Raw genomic sequence first — 20,989 nt, 5'->3', positions numbered from 1 at the left:
CATTAAAAACACAAAAAACCTCAGGATTGGATCACTGAAATGTACTACTAGTACCAGATCTCACGAAGGTTTTAAATTTCAAACCATAAATAATTGTATCAAGATTATTACTACCGTATGGCTAAATACACTTTATGGTGTCAAAATGGCCATGCAACTACGAGCTTCACGGCGATGATGAACCTAAAAAAAAAATTTTTTAAGAAATAAAATAACCAGTAAATTTCAAATTTCCCTTGTACAATTAACTATGTAGCGTATGTTTTTATTCAAATTACAGTTTTTTTTTTTAATTATTACGCACTTATTCGTATAATGGCGTTAAAATCAAAAGTTATATTAGGAAAAATATTTGCATGATTAGTGATAATATAAATGCTGCATACAGGTAAAATTTGGTGTGTACATTTGCAAAAACCCAAACACGGGGGAAAAATTATACGCAAAATTGGATTATCCGTTTTATTTGGATAGTGGGGAATATTTCTTGAATAATAAGTGACTATAAAAATAGTCATAGTAATCGCGTGATCCGCGTTTAGCATTACCAATTTTGGTTTGAAAATCTAAAAAAATGAACCAAATATGGTTTATTATATAACACGGGAACTGACCAAGTGGTTTTAAAATTTCATAATATTTTAGTATCTAGGTATTAAGATGTAATTGCAAGAGAAAGAAAGAAAAAGTCGAGTTGGAAGATCGACAAAGTAGAGAGATAGCGGTCATGCAATGGGCAACGTCAGGCTATATTGTATTTATAATGAGTGTATATACATAGTGCGTGTGTGTGTGTGTATGTGTTCACATGCGGAAGAGTAAGTGAGAATAAAATAGAAATGAGAAAGCGCAATGGCAAAGGGTAAGTATATAAATGGAAATCCACAAAAAATCAGCTGTTTCACACAAAAAAAAATTTCCTTGGTATTATTTTTTTACGCTGATATATTTTTTTAATACCTAAAAATCATTGCAAGGGTAAAATATATCGTCAAGACGCAAAAACAATTTTTTAAGCTACAATTTTTGAAAATTTCGTTGTAAAAAATATGAAGTATTGTTAAAAAAATTTTTGCTAACGTATACCTTATTAACAACTGTTAATTTATTTATGTACTCTTTACATTTTTTTTCTCGGTTTCATTTTAATCAAATACTACGAAACGAGTACCGAAAATATCGGTAGCCCTATGAAGTGACGAATTTTTAAAAGTCTTTATTGAAACATGCAAATCATACAGGAGTAATCAAATATAAATCCTGCTTTAAAAGATCAATAATTGTTACATGATTAAAGAATTTTTATTCATAATGAGATTTGTTTGCTAGGTTTTAAAAAAAATTAAAATAAGGTGTACAAATAAATGAAAAAATTATACATTGCGAAAACGATGCAGAATATTATTTTGTTTGGTTATTTCTTTGTCTTAAAAAATAATAATCGAACAAGGAGCTTGATCTGAATGTATCTAACGTGAAATTACACACAATAACGTGGCCCATATTTACAACATGGACTGCGGACGTTTTTATTAAAAAACGATTTTTAATAATTACGTATTTATTAAAATCATAATTTTTTTAAAATCCAAAATTATCCAAAAAAAATTATAATTTGAGCAACGAAAACTCAACATTAAACAACAAAAAAAAGGTTTACATAATTTTTGATACTTGAAAGATTCTGGCCACGAGATGAAAGTAGTATATACACACGTCGAAAGTAAACGCAGTATAGCAGCGGTGAAAAAATAAGCGAATAAATATATGTTATGACAACAATCCAGATCGCGCAAAGCGCATCCAACATAACTACAGTTCAATCAAAGTGTTAAAAATGAACTCTTAATAATTTAATTAACTCTAAATTATTGAATCAATTCATAAAATACTTTGAAAAATGTTTTTTTCATCTTAATAAACTGTTTGTGTACAAATACGCTTTTTTCATGCTACCTATTGTACTTTTAATTTTATGCCACGGCGTTCAAGCTGGTGAAGGCATAGCGTATCGCATATAAACAAAAAGAAATCTTCATATCAAGATGCTATCTTTTTTCTTATCGTTCGAATCCAATTTTTTTTTTTACAGATTTTCTCCTATGCATTTGGATCGCAGAGCGAACACCTCGAACAGATATTATATATTAAATACTGAGTATAGCTTAGGGCAGGTACGCAGGTGGTTCGCCAGAAGTTGGACGGATCGATCGATGAGTGATGTGTGTAGGTGTGTATCGCGCAGTTATATCAGTTAGGGGGTCTCCGGCGTTACCTGGGCAGCGTACCAAGACGCTATGTTTACCATTACGTTGCTATACACCTGTAAACACGCTTGCGACGTATATGCTCGCCTCGTACAGGCATTATTTCCCATGGCAAAGTAAGCAGGGGCTCTACTGATATACCGGCCACTGTACGGAATCACACAAATTACGATTAGTCGCGCACCGACTATTCTTAGAGAAACTCTGGTGTAAATTTATAAGTTCGTGTATTTTTATGTGTGTTATACTTGTGTTATGAATAAAAAAATTTTCTTGTGTATATTAATACGCAGTAAGGACGTGCGTATACCTTATAATATGTTGTGAGTGCATATATTTTTAATAACATTACGCCGTGTATTCAAACATCAAACTACGAATGTGCGTGAGTAATGTATCGAGTTCTTATCGTTCGCTCTTTTGTAATAAATTTCCATTCTATACTGATATTTCGATTTAATGCCAGCATCGCGTTATATTAAATACGTGCATATATTACAAAATTCAATTGTTAGTTGGACCATTTTACCTGAACTTGGTACAACTTGGTACCAAAACCCAAAAATGGTTCACTCACTATTGAGAAAAAAGTAAAATTGTTACTGTAACCACACATAATCTATTATTTTATTTATGAAAAAGTATTATTGTTACAGTATCATCAGTAAAACCAAGTCAGTAGAATGACTTAACAAATATATTTAAAATACTATACTTAGTCAACGACTGACGTTAAGAGCTATTTATTTAAAAATATAGCAACATTTATTCGCGTTAAACCATACAATTTTAATCAATTAAAAAGAAATTTTGGTATGCATGTACACATTTTATATTCAATTTGCTACAACTAAATAATTTAAACAATACTACATAGTAATAATAAAAGATCAACAAGTCTTAGACATCGTATGATTAATTAAAAAATTTTCAGGCCTATACGGTTTTTCTGCAGAGCACTATACAAATAGACAAACGAATTCTCAATAAGTACGTCACTTGAATCATACAAAACATTAACTTTAACTTCAATTTAACATGTTCTTACAACCTGATATAATACATTATGCAGCGTAAATCCACTATAACAGTGACATTTCAAACGAGGTATACTCTAGACTCATTGATTTTGTCAACCGGCGTATGTGCTTACTCATTACCTTGTACTCCACAAATAGAAATGACATTTTTATTGTGACAATGAACTATATAAATGAATTCTATAGCTGTCCTTTGCAACTAAATTAAATCCGATAGTTTATGCGTGTATGCACTTTTTATGGATAAAATTAATTTTTTCCCACGCTCGCTAGCTGATATTAACGTTAAATCTAAAACGTTTTTGATGGTGCGAAAATCAAGCATTTGCGATCCATTCAGGAATAGTCAATAATTTATTTTATGTCAACCATAATTCAAGTTGAAATCAATGATTCCTCAAACAGAAAAAAAAAACCAGTGCATCACAAGTACGAGTATTTTTGTACATTATATACAAAAGAATTGTATTCAGTACATCGGCCAGAGTTTCTACTTTATTGACTACTTTACTTTGGTAAATTTCTATTAAATAAACAGTTATTTTTACGTGAAACAACGATAAATACCAGCAAACTGATACTTTTAGGAATTAATTTGTTGCATTCCATTTAGAATTGAACGAGAAATGTTACATCTATATAAATCATGAAAGAGCATACCTAGAGGAGTAGTAAGGTGCACGTAATATTTTAACTTTTCTCATAAACACACCGAACGAACTAAAATTTGAATAGGACTTTTGAAATATTCAGGAACAAAGCAGATCTCTTCATGGTTTTTTGTAAATATTCAGTTTCAAAACTAAAGTTTTATTTCACCAGTATTACAAACCTACAAATTGACAGTCAGTCTTTAACTAAAATTTGTGCAGAGCTTCAAAAATGTATTAAAAAAAAAATTTTATGAAAAATTTATGTGTGCCATGCAGTTAAAATGATAACAATACATTGCTTTTATGATGAAGTACTATTTACGAAATGCAGACTAAACGTACAACAATTAGTATTTGGTTGAGATTCATTTATCTCGTTTTATCGTTATTATCCCACTAATCAATTAATTATGAATTCCCTTGAACGCCCAAAGTGCAGGAAGTTTATTTGGGTTCCAATTTCGGCAATCAAGTAGTAAGTACTTTTATCATTTTGAATCACAAGCCTCACATACTCATCGAACCAAAATATACTTTTATACGCATCAATGAGTGTGAGTTTTAAATTATAAGTATTTAAAAAATTACACTATGACAGGGATGAAAACTTGCTAGGATCAATTTGTGTTAAACTTTGATCTAATTTACATAATAAATTAACACTTTTAACTACAGATCAATAAGACATAACTCTATGAAACAAATACGTATACGTAAATACGTAGGTTTTTTCCAATTTACCAACAGCTAGTATACTTTTTCAAGTTTCTAAACAATATTTAGAGATTGCTAAAATTAAGTTACCTTATTAAACCTACTTCATTATTATACAAATAGTCTGTATAACATTGTGATACAAAAAAGTTTTTTTTTTTTTTTTTCCAAACCACAACTGTTTATTAGCAATTAGATATCTACTGTTTTCTACAAGAACATACTATTATTGTGTAAAAAGTCAATTGAGAAAGTGTAGGAAAAAAATCTAATTTTTTTTTTGTAAAGCTTGGCAGTAAGAGAAATATGAGTAGAATTTTTTTTTTTTTTAATTACAAAACCTCTATAAATTTAAATAATCTAAAAGTAATTTACAAATTCGTTATCTCCTGGAGCTCAATCCGATATTAATTATTCCACTTAGTACAAAAACTTTATTACGTATAACGTAGATGAATAATAAAAATATTCGACCAGTCATATCAATGAAATCAAATTGGAAATGTTTACCAAGACCTACAGTAGACTCTTTAAGGTGGCTCCAGTGGCCTCAATGTTAAAATTATAAATAACCCAACCTAGGTTAATAAAATTGAATTATATTCTTCGAATTCCCATCTTTCTATTTATATAAAAAAAAATTAAGGTTGACGATGAAAATTGTAAGAAATCATGCTTACAAAATCGTAGTTTTAAGACGGGTTAGATAGGAAATTCAAGCTTACGTGATATACAACCTACTGTTGCACTTATATAAATAACCCGTAAGGTGTTAAAAATATACTATCTTGTATATATTATTACGCAGTTTTCGATGACATGAGAAAAGTGTCTTGTTATCGAACAAAATCTTTAAATAATCGGAGACTAAGTATACAGTTGCGAGTGCAAGTCAGCTCTCAGCTGTCTGCATTCTGCAGAGTACATATATATAGGTATAACTACTCTTGAACTTAGGAGCGTACCGTAACAGTTCATCAATTAGGACAGCATAAAACTTTTTTGTTTTTTTATATTTACTCACTAAAGTAACAGATAAAATGTAGAATATGGCTTACAACAGTCTCTACGATAATTTTATACCATATTTTAAAGAAATTAATGATTAATTTTTAGTCTCCCCATTTTGATACGGCACTAGGCGCTGGAGCCACCTTAATGGGTACACTTTTGACTCTCCCAAAAATAAGTACGAGTCAGTCCTGCGGAGTAATTGTATTGTAACGAATAAAGACAAAATTAAGTAGTGTTACTCAGGATTGCGTCAGGCACATCATAGTAACCTGAATGAAAGCGTACATCGTAAATACATTCGTAAGCATGTAAACACGAGTGTTATGATAAAAATAAAATCGGTTTTAGAATTATTTTTCAGTAAGTAATAGAAAGTGTTTCAAAATTATTTTAATTATACAAAACTCGTATGAGATATTTTCACACGTTTTATGAGTTTTCATATAGACATAGCGTCAGAGTTAAAAAAGAAAAAAAATTTTTTAAAATGATTAATTCGTAAAAATTTATCTCTGCGTCCTACCAAGTATAACTTACTAAATACGTACTTCAATAAAAATAGAAATTTTTTTTAATCAGCGAAAAAGTAGCTTGTACGATGTTGAGGATCGGATAGTATTTGCTTGAAAAAAAAAAAAAAATGAAAGGTCAAGTATAAAAATAAATACTTAAGAACCCACACAGTCCCACCAGCTAAAATTATTTTTTCTTGTTCGGTCTATCAATCACGAATCGACTACATACAGGACGAAACTGTACACGTATAACCCCCAAATGTACGCTTGGAAGCACATGATCGCACTCGATTAAAATTACCGAGTCTTAATAGAAAAATTTCAGGCAAACATCGATCGAAACCAACCGTAGTCAGCTAACTGCAAATACACACCGAGTTTAGGGATAAAAATTTCCCTCGTCAAGTGCAAAATACATGATTCATTATAAGTATCGTACCCACAAACGACGCCTCTAAAATGTAGGATTTTCAACAGTTGAGGTGCAGTAATCGGTAAAGGACGAGGCGGCAAAGACAGGAGAGCCCAAAAAAAGGCCCAAATAAACACGCCTGCAGTGTTTGCTCTCTCCCCACGTACATCGGCAATGAAGTGGACTACAGGACCGCCTACCGACTTCCCGCTATCCGACAAGACTTTCCTCGTCATCCGCGAAGACTGTGTGCCCATCAAAGGTGACTTGTTATTATTGTTTGTCTTGCTTTCATGTTTTTTTGCGCCTTAAAATATATTGCCACACTCTGTCGAACAACGTACGGTCCAAAAAACACACACATCAGTTTCGTAACCTAACCTTGTGATTTTATGTGATAGGAACAGACGACGAATGTATTTATTTCTCTCTTGCGTTAGAATTCGGTTTACAGTTTTATCTGTACTACACACGTTTGTAACGCCGGTAGTGCTAGAGCGATTGATAAGAATTTAGATAAAATCATTTTTTATTTCCAGGCAACGCGAATGAAAATATAAGTTGTATACAAATTGGCAAAAAACTAAAAATTTCGTCGGCTGAAGTAAAAAAATGGCAGTCGTTTGATATCCATCCAGTTGCTTATTGACGTGTTATGTGTAAATGGCTTTCATGGAGGTGCGACATGTATTTCTGAATGTGAAAAGTGACCCGTGGTCTCTTCGAGGTGTCCTTTGAGAATTTCATCATTGAAGTTGTCGTATACATATTGCCGAAAATATCATGAGGAGAGCAGCCAGTTAATATGGATGTTCCCTGCAAGTTGAGAGGTTATTTTACTCTTTGAGCACAAAATGAGTTATATTTTTTCAGCTAAGACAAGATTTTTTTATAAGTGGTTTTAAATCTAAGGCTTACCGAATAGATGGCGATAATCTTGTTTAATCTTCTTTCAAAATCTAAAGAATTACATACGTAAGAGAAATTGAACGAAAAAAATCCCACGCTTTTAAGTTCACCAAAATTGCAAAAATCTATTGGGATTCAGGCTTACTTTAAAGGTCATAGCTTTATCTCCATCGAGCCTTTTGAGATATCAAAAAATTTGTGTACGAGCAATAAATCAAATAAAAACATTTTTTTTTTCCATGAACTTTTTAGTTGTAAAAAATGTGGCTAAATTAAAAAAAAAAAAACAAAAAGTTTTTACGGCAAATTTTTAATCAAAGAACTACAAGTGCTCAGAAAAAACTACTCGAAACATTTTTTTTACAAAGAGTAAACTGAAAAATCGTTACGGTCCATGGTTTCAAAAAAAAAAACAAAAACTTTTTTTTCTGATAATGCAAAGCCTGTTAAGCATTGTTGATTGACTATGCTTTATCATACTCCTAGAAGCTCATCAAATACAAAAGTCTCTTTTCTCGAATAAAAAACTTTCCCCAATTTTAGTTAGCTTTTGAAGGGATATTTCTTGTGGAATTTCTCATACGTATTTTAATTTATTAATAAATCATGTGTTCTTTAAAAATAACGCAAAAAAGGCCCATCACTCGTTTCGTTCGATGCAAACGTACTTGAACTTGCCCTATCTATGATGAATGTAATGTATGTAAATTTTATAACGGATGATGATGCACTTACGAAGTACACCATGCACAAACTGTACACATTTCCGATGAAATTCTGCATAATACGAGATAATGGATGCCTGACTCTAGACCAGCTATTAGATATTTATCTTTCCGCGCACGAAACAACTACCATCAAGCGTTACACAAACGAAAGCTTATTTTTTCAACGCAGTTTATCTTTTTTCTCGCTTTTTTTTAACGTTAGAGTTTTTAAACTAACTTATTTGTAAAAAACCTTAGACTTTTTTCTCAAAACCAAGTCGAATAATATTTTATTATTGGCGCTTAAAGATTCTCAATAAAATACTGGTATTATTTAAATATTTTAAACAATTATAATATTTTCTCAATTTTTACAACATAAGTATTATTTATCAAACGGTTAAAAATAAATAATAAATATAATAGTTACTAACTTTATTTTACTAATACACGAGCAGAATAAGATGTTACTTGTTACTCTGCACGCAAATACATTATACATTTACGATTTGTTGGACTAAATTGGCTTGTCAGCCGTTGGCATTCAATTAGCATTTTTTTTTTTGCAATTCTCATTTCACGCGAACTACTTAGAATGTATGTGTGTTAAAAATATCTCTTTATCAATGTTGTGTTTGTGAATACTACAACAGATAACTCCAATTTGTGCATATTGTATGAATAAAAAGGTATATCAAATTTTATAAGAAAATATTAGATCATGATAGCTTAAACTTACGTAAAAGAGTAATATTTTTCACCCACGGTTTTCTTACACTCCCGCCTTAGTTGTTCTATATATTAGACATATTGTTTAAAAGTTTTATTTCATTTTTTTTTTTTAATCATTTTAAGTACTTAAGAAATGTAACGTCACAATCGGCATAATTCTTTGGATTACACGAAGTGAATTCTTTTTAATTTTAAAAACGAATAATTACTTGTGCCCTCAATATTTCACCTTAGACATAAAATTAATCATTCTTTCACGCATCGTAACTATTATATAATCATAGCAATTGTGGAATTCAGGCTCAACTTGTATCTGTACTGAATAACAATACTAAATGCGTATAATCGAGGGAAACATATTTTCCAAAGATTAAAGAAACGAATGCCTCTGATGCAGGTAATAAGTTACATTCGAAAAAAACGCAATATTCACATAGACGCATGAAACGTGACAGGAAAGATCCCGAAGCCCGGGGAGAAGTCGCTGCAAAAGTCAGAAAGCGAGAGCAACTGCAGCACCAGCAGCAACAGCAGCGGCAGCAGCGGCAGCAGCGGCAGCAGCTTCGAAATCTGGCCCCCGAAAATGCGCAAGAAGCGGCCTCGACAGAACGGCGGCGAGGCCATGTACGAGCGCGACGACCTGGACGAGGAGCCGCGGCCGGCGACCGCCGTCCTCGAGGAGCCTTTGGTGCTCGATCCCCGATTCATCGACAAACTCGACATGTCACTCCTAAGCAAAGTGAGACTCTTTCCTTTTTAATTATTTCGCACCACGATAACTTGGACAGTTCACGGTTCGAGTGCACATGAGCGGGAGATGGCAATTAAATTATTGCGCGAAAAAAGCAAAAATTAAATCATGAAAAAAAAATCGAAACGTCAACAACGTAAAATGGGAAAAACTAATTTTTAGAATACATAGTTAAAGATACGACGTATAAAATATCAACCTACATTACCCCTCTGATCTATTGCCGGTTTTGGGTATTGACGATGTTGTTATGATGATAATGGTAATGTTGCTGGTTTTGCTATATTGTACAGTTGTGGAGAGAAATTCAAGAATAATTTTCTATGAATCTGATAGTGCATTGCGTATTCAACAACATATATGACATTTATAAAGTCATCCTTAACTCTCCTTATCAATGCTGTAGGCTGTGTGCCTGTCTGCGGTACAACTAAAGTAATGTGAATTAAAATAATATCATGTAAATTACAGAGAATAGTTTTTTTTTTTTTTTTTCGTTTGTGGCTGTAGTTGAGGACATTTCTATAATTTATTCTTATTTCACACTTTTTCGATCTTTCTTTTTTTTTTTAATCATGTATACCGTCATTAATGAGTAAATGTGTGATTATTTAAAATTATGTAAAATCTAATCTTTAAGATGATTACGCTCCTACAAATTAAGATTTACCATTCGACTTCAAAGGAGATTTTAAAGTTTTTTAAGAAATCAGGTGGATTAGTATGTATCTTATCACTCTTCCACAAAAAAGACATTTTATCCAAATCTGTATGAAGCTGTTTGGGTTTCAGGGTGTGATTTCTCAAATTTCTCTCCCGTTTTGTAAAAAACTTTTTTTTTTTTTGAGTCATAATCTTGAGATGTGGCTTCTTTTGCTCTCAATGTCATGTATTGTACTATATAGGAAAAATCGGGAACATAGGTATTAGTCAAGGTAATACCGTTTTCCGTAATTTACGTGCAAAAATTATACATCCATTATAATATATGGATATAATAATTGATAAAAAACGTTTTTCCATACGTAGTACATGATATTGCGAACAAAGTAGGCCCCGTATCGAGGGTGTGGTACACATACAATTTTTTATTAAAAAATGGTTAACAAATTTTGGATATTTTTTGTGGATTCCCTCATATACGCATTGATACCTATGCATATTCGTACATTAAATTATGCCTACTTACATCCGAAAACCGCTGCTTTTTTTCTGGTACGTCAGGATGAAAAATAATACACTCATTAGATAAGTTTTTAATAATTTCAAATTACTAGCTGTAACAAATACTTGCAGGTAAACTTATGAAATGTTTCTTTAAAAATTTGTTTAATATATTATTGAGATTAGAAAACATTTTGTTTCACGTGTATTTTTAAGGATATCATGGAAGATTTTCCGAAAAAGTTATAGAAGAGATTTCAGTATATAATAATTTAAAAAAATGTATTTTCTGAAATAAAATGAAATTTCTTCATTCATTTCTTCAATGACTGCAACAAACCATTTTCTTTATAAAAAAGTATGTCCCTTACATCTTTTCACTCTAACAATCACAACAAACCTAACGACATATCCGTTATCAAAATCCTTGACGTTGTTTAGGATGTAGACTGAATGGTGTAGACATGGGAAACGATATAATATGTATTAAAAATGTCACATTTAGAAGAGTAAAATGCGCAAAGGCTAGAAATGGTAGTTTTCATCGGATAAGAGCCATCGTCTCTGGGGCTATTTTGCTGCCCGAGGGACGTAAAGTAGCCACGGAGCGATGGCGCTTATGTGGCGAATCCTATTTTCCCTACCGAGGGCACACCCGATCCTCAAAAAAGCCCAAGGTAGGAAGATGATTTTTTTCCTGTGCTGGAATCGCACTTTGCATGTGCTAAAGACAAAAACTACTGTTTATCATCATTTTTTTAAATCTTTCTCTAAACTGGAAATTTCGATATGTTTTCCATCGTTTACTAAAATCATTTTTTTTAAAGAATTGTAGTATAAAAAATCAGATCAATTTGTCCATCGTAGATCGGCTTTAGTCGAATTAATTTTGTTGAATAGGAAATTTCTTGATAATGCATGTAAAATATTAAATCACATTTTTACCATTTTTTTTGTAAAAAATTAAATTGAATAAAAATATCTGAATGAAGCCCTTAAAACATGTAAAAAAAATAGTGGACATGTTTTTGCAGTACACTTTCTGCCAGGCAATCGATTGATTATTATAATCATACAAACAGTTTGTAAAATCGATATTTTTTTTACAATTGAAATATATTCTGAACGATTTTTTTTTACTGTCAAACCAACTCTCAATTATTTTTTCCATCGATACTAAAATACTCGGACCAACCTTGTAATTCTCCACCTATTCAAGGACACGTATAGTTTCATACATTAAATATGAAATGCACTATATTATTTACCATTGCGAAACAGACCTCGTGATATAAAAATAAAAAAGTGCATGTTGTGCACAAAAAATATATTGTTTGGGTCAAGCACGGTTCCATCTACTCAAAAATATTAATTAGATAGGCCAACGAATGAATTTCATTGTGCGTTATCCAACCGAAATTCAATTACTCAATTTTTGCAATACTCTACGAAAATATTTAAAAATAAAGTATACGTAAGAAATTAAATTTCAAACAATCGTGACCGATGTTAAGTGCAAAAAAAACAAGTTTTTCTCAATAATCAATACGTATACGAGCAATTAGCTGGGGAAATCATCGATGCTCGGGTCATAGCGCGACAAAACCTTGACCGTTACCATGTAAAGCCGTGCGCCCGAACTTACAAACAGGCACAAGGTAAACATTTGCTGTGAGGTTACTTTCAAGGTATTTATGAGAGACATGATAAAAAATAGGGACATAAATATAATTCATATAAATCTGATTCCCCCCCCCCACACATCCTATTTCTATAAGCCAAAAATAGTAACGACGTGCAACGAAAACAGGAATCGCTGAGCGCGTCGCTGATTCGCGTGAGTCTCGACACGTCGGTCTCGTTCATCGATAATCCCAGGGGTAAAGCCTGCACCGAGGTCGTGGCCTGCACCGCACTGGTGGGCAGGAGGAGGATCGGACACGTAGAGGCCGACGACGACGACAGCACGACGGCCGGCAGTCAGTCATTACCGGTGGTGGGCTGCAAGTCACGCTCGAAGATCGCGTGTTACTCGCCAACTCGACTGTTCGCAGCGTGCGGTGGACGCAAGCCGCCAGACGCGCCAGTCCCGGGTAGGTGCGACGACGCCGGTCACGAGGCCAAAAAGCTCGACGACAACAACAACAGCAACAGAACCAAGGTATGGGTATTATACTTATACGCGTTTCGAGTTCCTTCTTTTTTTTTTTAGAGTTGAAATATTTTTTCTCCCGGTGGGGTTGTTGCACCTGTGATTCGAGAATATGTTTGAGCAGCGTGGATTTTTTTATCAATTTATGCTGATTACTGATGATTTTATACAAACAGGTACCCTGAGTTCTTTGGAATCAGAAAAAATGCACGCTCTTAATTTTTCTTTTTTTTTTTTTTTTTTTTTTTTTTTTACAATACGCATTAGGGCCAAGGTCGAAAAAGATCTTTCTGAATCCTTGTTTTCTGTTTCGGTTAAAAAAACATTCGGGATGCTAATCGGATGTAGCCTCTAAAACTGCTTTTGCAACTGTTTGCATACAATACATATACATACATAAATATATACAAAAATTTTGTGCATACACCCTTCCGATCTTTAATTTTTATGGATTTACTCTCATCAGAAACGGAAATATAATTTTCATCATGAAAAAGCCCAATAGTGTCATCTTATGTTTTCATATTTAATACTTTATTTTTAAACTTTTTGAATGAAAATCATGCATTTTTCAAAAAAAAAATGATAAAATTCGAGTGTTTTTTACTTAGCCCGTGATACACAAATAGTTTTACGCGTAACGATGGATAAAAGTCAAAAATATCCACTCTATTTTCCACAGAGGTCTTGACAACAATTGTTTATCGATACTTCTTTCAGAGATAATAAATACTATTGCTTCCTTACAGAGGAAGTTTGTTATAGACAAAGCATCTTGTATTGAGATTTTAAAGTCGACGTACGGAAATTCCCATTTGCATACCTATGTGCAATTTTTTTTTTCCTTTTTTTATGTTTAACCGTTGTCTTTTGATACTTTACTTTAAAAAACCGAAAAATGGTATACAATTTTCTATAAAAGTACCTATTTAGTTTAAAATAAAAAAAAAATTCTGTGAGTGTGTATGAATGTATGTTCGATATTATATAGAAACGGCCTAAAATATTTACATAAAAAATTAACGAAAACTTTGTAAAGGAGTTTTAGTACCAATAAGTTGTCAGCAATGTTTTCTTTGCTTTCAGGAGTAAAGTTTCTCACCCACTCTCCAACTCCCCATCATTCATTTTATCAATGTCTGCGTGTTTGCCACCCTAACCCTCGGCACGAGCAGTAATTAGTATCTGTGATTCAAAATAAGCCTCGATAGCCCATAGTGACGCAGTATACTATTTATCGATCAAGGAGTTTATACCTGCCGAATAAATTTACCCCCAAACAGGGCAACAACATGAATCAGCGTTACTCAACTTAGCTCTACTTTTTTTAGCACCTTAGAAGTCACAAACCAGTTTAAGTACATATTTTGAAAAGAAGTGAATCTTTTTTCATCGAAAATTTTATTGAAAATTACGAGACTATTATCATAGGAAAAAAGATGCAAAAAATATAGTGCTACTAGCGGCCCCCCGTCTCGGCTTCGCCCGAGACTCACTAAATGGAACACCGTAGTGAGTTAACGTGTGATGTAAAACGTTTTCAGTTAAAAATTTTACATTTATTTCTGATACTACTCAGAACAAAAATCTTCTTATTAAAAAACATATTTGTTCGGAATCCATACAGTTTATTTGGTCAAATAATAAGCTGTAAAAATTTTTAAAAATATAATTGTGCTGAAAGTACCGTGCGTTCCTTATGCCATAAAATAATCGTTGGCCATAAGGGGTCGTTTATTTGCAGTTTCTCCCGTAAAATCTATGAACAGGGATATTTTTTAAAGCTGTAAAGATTTAAAACTCACAAAAAATATACAATTAAAAAATAGTAGTTTTCCTACGAGTTTGAAAAGTCTTTGTTTGCGAACCGAGAGGTTTGCGACCCGAGCCGAAGGCGAGGTTTGTAACGAGGTTCGTAAAGGAGACTTTTCGAACGAGTATCGGAAAACTGCTTTTTTGCCCGAGGAAGTACCAGCCTCCTAAAACCATCCGAGGGCGGAAAAATATTTTTTCTTATCTCACAACTTTATTACCACAGCAACCAAGTCCTGGAGCTTAATCTCTACATTTTTTATCGCCACAAAAATACAAATACATATTTTACCTATTTAAAAATCTGGAAGATTCAAGAGATAACTATGAGGGTTATAGTGAAAAGCTTATCTCTCACCTAATAAATTCTTTACTTATCGATTTTGATGCTGCTTTAATCTCGATGAATGTTCAGCGTTGTTTTCTTGACGCCTAAAATTGTATTCATAAGATGTATTAAATTTTCCTTCCAATTCGACTTTTTGTGACTTTTGACATAGTTGAGACTCTTGTGAGTCCTAAAGGCTATTTTTTTCAACTTTATAAAGTTGTAATACATTTGTTGGCAAGGGAGTTTGACGTCCGATTGCCCTGAAAAGGACCGGTGAGCTTCTTAAGTAAACTCTTTCTTGACTGAAGTTAACAGCAATTGTGACTGCCTGGATACCTCAGGGTGATCTTCTCTGGCCTGCTGTTGAAAACCCAGACTGATCAGGAGAAAAATCACAAAGTCCGAAGCTTCGGAGCTAGTTGTAGAGATCTTTCCCAACGTCTCCTGGTAAAACGTCGAAGACGTTAGTGTCTAAAGCACCTTTTTTTTTGCAGACTCAGTTATTTTGATGATTCAAGGTGGAGAGATTGGTTCGTGATGCTTGCCCATTGAAGGCTGTCCCGTTGGCTCAAGTTTTTTTTCCCTTCATAGCTGTTAGGTTCGCCCAGTGCAGACTTTGGAGAGGATCGGCGATTCCTGATTGAATGCTTTTAGAGTCAAGAGGGTAATATAGGATCGTCAGTCACCAGGGATTTCAGCCTTACAACGAACAACACCACTCGTGACGTCTCCCAGTAAATGACTGACTTGGTTTGATAGTGACCGGCTTTATATGGTCTTTTAGTCGACGAATCGTTTCCGGAAATGGTAGTAAACATGTATTTGTTGGCAAGATAGTTTACCGACCTAAAGCGCAAAGCTACCTTATTTTAGCAAAACTTTCAGCTTATTTATCGCTATTGTTATTAACTTTTTCAAGAAAAAAACTATGCGAAAACCATCTCCGAATCATCAAGAATCAGTATGCAAAATTTCAGCAAAATCAGTTGAGTAGTTTTCGCGGTTAGCGATTATAACGATTTTAGCGACTTTACTTTATATATTAGTAAGATAAGATACGATAAGATTTTCTGGATCAATATTTAAACGGGTACAAATTCTAAACTCAAAAACAATTCTCAAAAATATTCCAATTTGTTTAATACATGCTAAATTACAAATAATTTTTGAGTAATTCCACAAAACCGATATCGCAATTTTTTTTTATAATCATAGGAATTTGTTAAAAATGTATGTCAGTCATAAAATCATAGAGTTATAAAATTTAGGTCCCAAGAATATCTAAAAAATTTTTATTATTTTATTTATCAATATTATTCATAATTGCAAAAAATTAGTTGTTAATAACATTTTCAGATTAAAAAGTAAAACTATCGAATATTTTTTAACCTATTAGTAATTTTAGGTCATTTTATTTTCTAAATATTTATATGCGAAACTTTTTTTTTTTTTTTTTTTTTGGTTCAAGTTTTACAGGGGTTCTTAATTTTATTTTTTTAGTATTGTGAATTCAAATGGTCTGGTCCTCGTCCTTAAGTTGTTATGTATCAGAACATAAAATTGTACAGGTTTTTAAAATCAGGAGTAAAAAATGAGAATTAGGGACCTACAAATAACACAACTTTTTGGGATCTCAAAGTCATTATTTAATTTTCCTCCTAATGTCATGAAACTTTTACATAATATTTTGTTCAATATCATAAGATCTAATCAATATTTTAAAATAAAATATTTACCTTGTACGTATTACTTTTAAATCCAGCCTTATGTAGGTAACTTGTCGTGAAAAAAGATTCATTATAAGAGATACTTACCCTTACAGTTCACAAAAGTTTTTTTTTCAAACAGCTTTTTATGCATGAAATTGTCACAGAGAAATCATGTGCAAACCAAATAAAATAGAGTTTTAACGTCATTTAAAATTGTATACATTTTTAGGCATGAATGCTTCACAGAAGTATCCGATTTTTACCAGAGAAACCATTACGTGTAAAAATACGTAAATCAACTATACTTTAAACTTTACATTCGATTGGACTCAAATTGAGTTCGTAGTTTTATTTTGACACAACAACTTGACAGTTTCAAATCCAGAAAATTTCTACGTCTAAAGAAATTTTGTCCATGGGAAAAATTTTACCACTACCTTAACTACTTATGTAAATAAAAAAAAAGAATTTGCATTAATTCATAGTCAAAGTAATTACATTTCACCGGCTCACTAAATCTATTTTTCAAGTTTATCTTGAAAATTAAAAATTTTAGTTGCAGATCATGAAAAATTACAAATTTTTCATACTTTTATGTTTTTTTCAGTGAATTATTGATGTGTCGAAAATTGTAAATATTTCAGGACATGAAAAAAATCAATTATTTTGCTACAGTTTATATTTTTAATTTATGTATGTAGCCAAGGGAAGTGTTACATCCTGTTGTTCTACATTTTTGAAATATACATTAGAGCAGAAAATGTTGTGGTCTAAATAACGATAAATTACAAACCAAAATAGATAAATACTGATATAATAGTGGTAATATCAATGAATTAAAAAATTTCTGTAACTCACACGACTACGGTTATATACTTTTTGCTCTGGTAAAAAATGTAGTGGTCATGTCTTCGATGTAAACATTTAATTTTAGCATAAAAGCCGTTTGTAAGTTTTTTCTTTTATTTTGCTAATTGAAACTGCCACACCTTTATTACATTGTAAGATAAAGAGCTCTCATTGCGCATAAATGAAATTCGAAAGCACTTTCAAAAAGCATGTCCAGTTTTTATCGATTGATTCGTTCATTCAATTGTTAGAGGAAATAATGGATTCAGCAAAACCTCAGCTTAGTTCAGTTGAAGGAGGGCATCATGGGTGCAGTTAACCTCAAAAATTACTTTTAGGCTTAAACAATTTTAATACAAATCAATATCAATAACCCGAAACATGTAAATAAGTCGCACTGACGTACAAAAAAATATAAGTACCAATGGAAAAATTACTAGTGAACAATAAATTCTGTTTTGAAATATACCACTAACGTATGCAATGACAAAGTTTAACTTTAAATAACTGACTGTACCAGCATTAAATCAATAATTCAATATTTCATTAATGATTTTCTCCCGTTTTCTTACAAAAATAACGAAGTTTATTAAAAGTTATAATTTAAATATAACCAGAGCAATAAAAAAAATCTCACTGCTGATAACCCCCGCAGTTTGTAGATTTGCTACATGACACTTTCATGCTTCCATTACTGTGAACGAAAAGGTTTGTTTGTAAAATTATTTAATCGTTTACTCTGAGTATAAGCTTAACGTAATCTTTTTCCCATCATTTATAAATTGTCTGCAAAAACATTAAACATCGACGAAAATGGTAAAAAAAAGTACCAGCCATTCGTCATTCAATATGTTAAAAAAAAATAACTAATGTATGAAAAATGAATAATTCAACCTAATTAACACTGAAAGGGGTGTAGATGAATGACTGGAATTTATTGTCTTTGTGCACGCATTTAAATTTTTATTATTATTATTATTATTATTATTATTATTATTATTATTATTATTATTTGTGTATTATTTTTGTTATTTGAGGATCCGAAGGTGAAGTTTCACGGAAGTATTATTGTGTAAAGCACCAATGTACCTATAGCACCAATACGTTCCAAAGCGAAACGAAAAAAAACCCGCATGAAATATCCAACAGCACCAGCTGTCGCCCCTGCGCTCCGAGCCGTCCCGCAGCGCTGCAGCCAGCACGAGCGACGCGTCCGTGTTCACTTCGATCGCCTCGGCGCGAAAAAAGCTCCTGGCTCTGTCGGACAGCACCGCCGGAGCGGCTGCTTGCCGAGCCTGTGGCCGAGCCGTCCAACCCGAGCGCTTCCACAGCCACCCCACTCCCCTACAGTCGCCCAACGGGGAGCCGTCGCTACCGACGCCGCTCGCCCAACTCAGCCGGTCCAACGTATCGATCATCCCTGTGAGGACCAACTCCCGCAAGCCCAACGATCCACACCAGTTGGCCAAGATCGTGGAGAAGAAGAGGGCCAGCCCGCAGTCGAGCAACGCCCCGACGCCCAGGTCGAAGCAGATCGCCAGCGAGGCCGGTACGCGCTCTTGTTACTTCCTTGGCCTTGACAGTTTTTTTTTGTTTTCCATCTTGTTTTCCCACCAAAAATCACTTGAGGTATTTTCTCGTGGTACTAAGTTTTTCCTCGTTTTTGGCTGGTTGTATCCCCAAATTTTAGAAATTGTTGTTATATGTGGTGATTCGAGAATTTTTGTTTTTGTTTTAACATGGGACTTGCAAGTGTACGGTTAAATTATAACTAATAAATAAAGCTAGGACAATTGTAAATCGATACTAGTAAAAAAGTATTGGTTGTTCTACTTGTTTAACGAAAATCTTCCAAAAGTAAAGAAATTATCAGCAAGAACGCATTTATAATTGTCATTTTTTTTCTTGACAAAGCCGATTTCTGATCGTTTCGTTTCTACAGCAGCGACGACCATGTCGAAGGCACTGAGCAGAGAAAACTCGGAAAAAGCTGGAGCAACAAGTCCAAAGTCAAGTGACGAAAGATCAGTCGTGCCGGTCGCTACGACCAAGCGTAGACCGCGCACTGTCACCTGCTACGTTTGCGGCCGAGAATTTGGCTCCATGAGCTTTCCCATCCACGAACCAAAATGTTTAGAGGTATGCTGATTTTTTTTTTTTTTTATTCCCTTCACTTTTCTTTCCATTGAGTCATCCCAACTGATGTTTTTGTTTAATCACATACAATACACATACATATTTTTTACTTGCTCTTAAATTTTTAAGAATTGTTAAGTACGGATAAGATTATGACACTGAAAAACTTTATCAAACGTACATACTTTGGATAAAAATAGACTTGTCTTGTCAAGGGAAATTATTTTTTTTTTCTTTTCAAATTACAGAGATGGCATCGCGAAAATAAAGCACTACCAGCCTCGCAGCGTCGCAGTGTTCCGCAACGACCAAGTGTGCCCATCGATTCTGAAGAATGGAATACCGCTGCCTGGGAACAGAGTCAGGTATACCTATATGCATTTAAAACTATATAAATAATGTAAAAGGTAATTGATTTGGAGAACGTATTGTTCTATTTTAATTCAATCGATTTTTATGATTATGTGTTTTTTAGTAAGATAATTACTATCGGCGTGTAGCAAAAGTATAAAACTAATACTATACATGTAATTTTTCAAATTTTTTGTAACCAAGAAGTTGCAATTTTTATCTATTGCAGGCTCTGCTGATTCCATGTTCAAAATGCAAACGAACTTTCTTGCCCGATCGATTGGCTATTCACGAAAGAAACTGCCGAATCCCGAACAAGGTATTTTACAGGAATTTATAAACAGAGACTGATCTGGCACTCGCTGTTTTTTTGACTTTTTCCTTTTTTTTCTCAAACTCATCGAAACCAAAATACCATTACGAGCACTAAAGGTTTATTACAATCAGTTGTGTCATCATGGTTGTTCAATAACTATTTTCAACAACATCACTGTTTTTGTGTACAATTGTGCCATCTTTATAGCATCGAGCATAGTTTTGTGATAAATAATCATTTTTTAAGTGTATGAAAATTAAATAAACTGTCAATGACCAATAACCTTTATCATGCGTATCAATTGATTTATTGTTTTCATGGAGCATTAAATCTTGAATTCCATTTATTTTCATCAAATACGTTATATATTTCTGTACTTGTTGAGTAGGAAGAATTTACTTCTAAGATATCAGCGTCAACAAATTGGGAAAAACTTTTAGCCATAAAGTTCACCT

At 33.0% G+C, this 20,989-nt stretch overlaps 1 protein-coding gene across 1 annotated transcript; it reads left to right on the top strand.

The window, feature by feature from the left end:
• The first annotated feature begins 6,789 nt into the window (after positions 1-6,789).
• LOC106645636 (uncharacterized) lies at positions 6,790-20,633 on the top strand. The gene is made up of 7 exons (XM_089593142.1): positions 6,790-6,877; positions 9,419-9,702; positions 12,689-13,039; positions 18,881-19,280; positions 19,674-19,870; positions 20,116-20,232; positions 20,448-20,633. The coding sequence occupies exons 1-7, from the start codon at positions 6,790-6,792 to the stop codon at positions 20,556-20,558; spliced, it is 1,548 nt and encodes a 515-aa protein (XP_089449268.1). The 3' UTR covers positions 20,559-20,633.
• The last annotated feature ends 356 nt before the right edge of the window (positions 20,634-20,989 follow it).

The sequence above is a fragment of the Copidosoma floridanum genome, unplaced genomic scaffold (genome assembly GCF_036245765.1).
Source record: "Copidosoma floridanum isolate Cflo_tuat_1 unplaced genomic scaffold, Cflo_Japanese_pri ptg000001l, whole genome shotgun sequence".
Lineage (NCBI taxonomy): Eukaryota > Metazoa > Arthropoda > Insecta > Hymenoptera > Encyrtidae > Copidosoma > Copidosoma floridanum.
The sequence above is the reverse complement of the archived record's forward strand: the minus strand, read 5'-3'. Positions and strand labels throughout refer to the sequence as shown.

Excerpts from the sequence above, each read along its gene's own strand:
- LOC106645636 (XM_089593142.1), top strand. The coding sequence starts at position 6,790 with ATGAAGTGGACTACAGGACCGCCTACCGACTTCCCGCTATCCGACAAG. Across the intron at positions 6,878-9,418 it reads AGACTGTGTGCCCATCAAAG|GAAAGATCCCGAAGCCCGGG; the intron begins GTGACTTGTTAT and ends GAAACGTGACAG. Across the intron at positions 19,871-20,115 it reads ACGAACCAAAATGTTTAGAG|AGATGGCATCGCGAAAATAA; the intron begins GTATGCTGATTT and ends TTCAAATTACAG.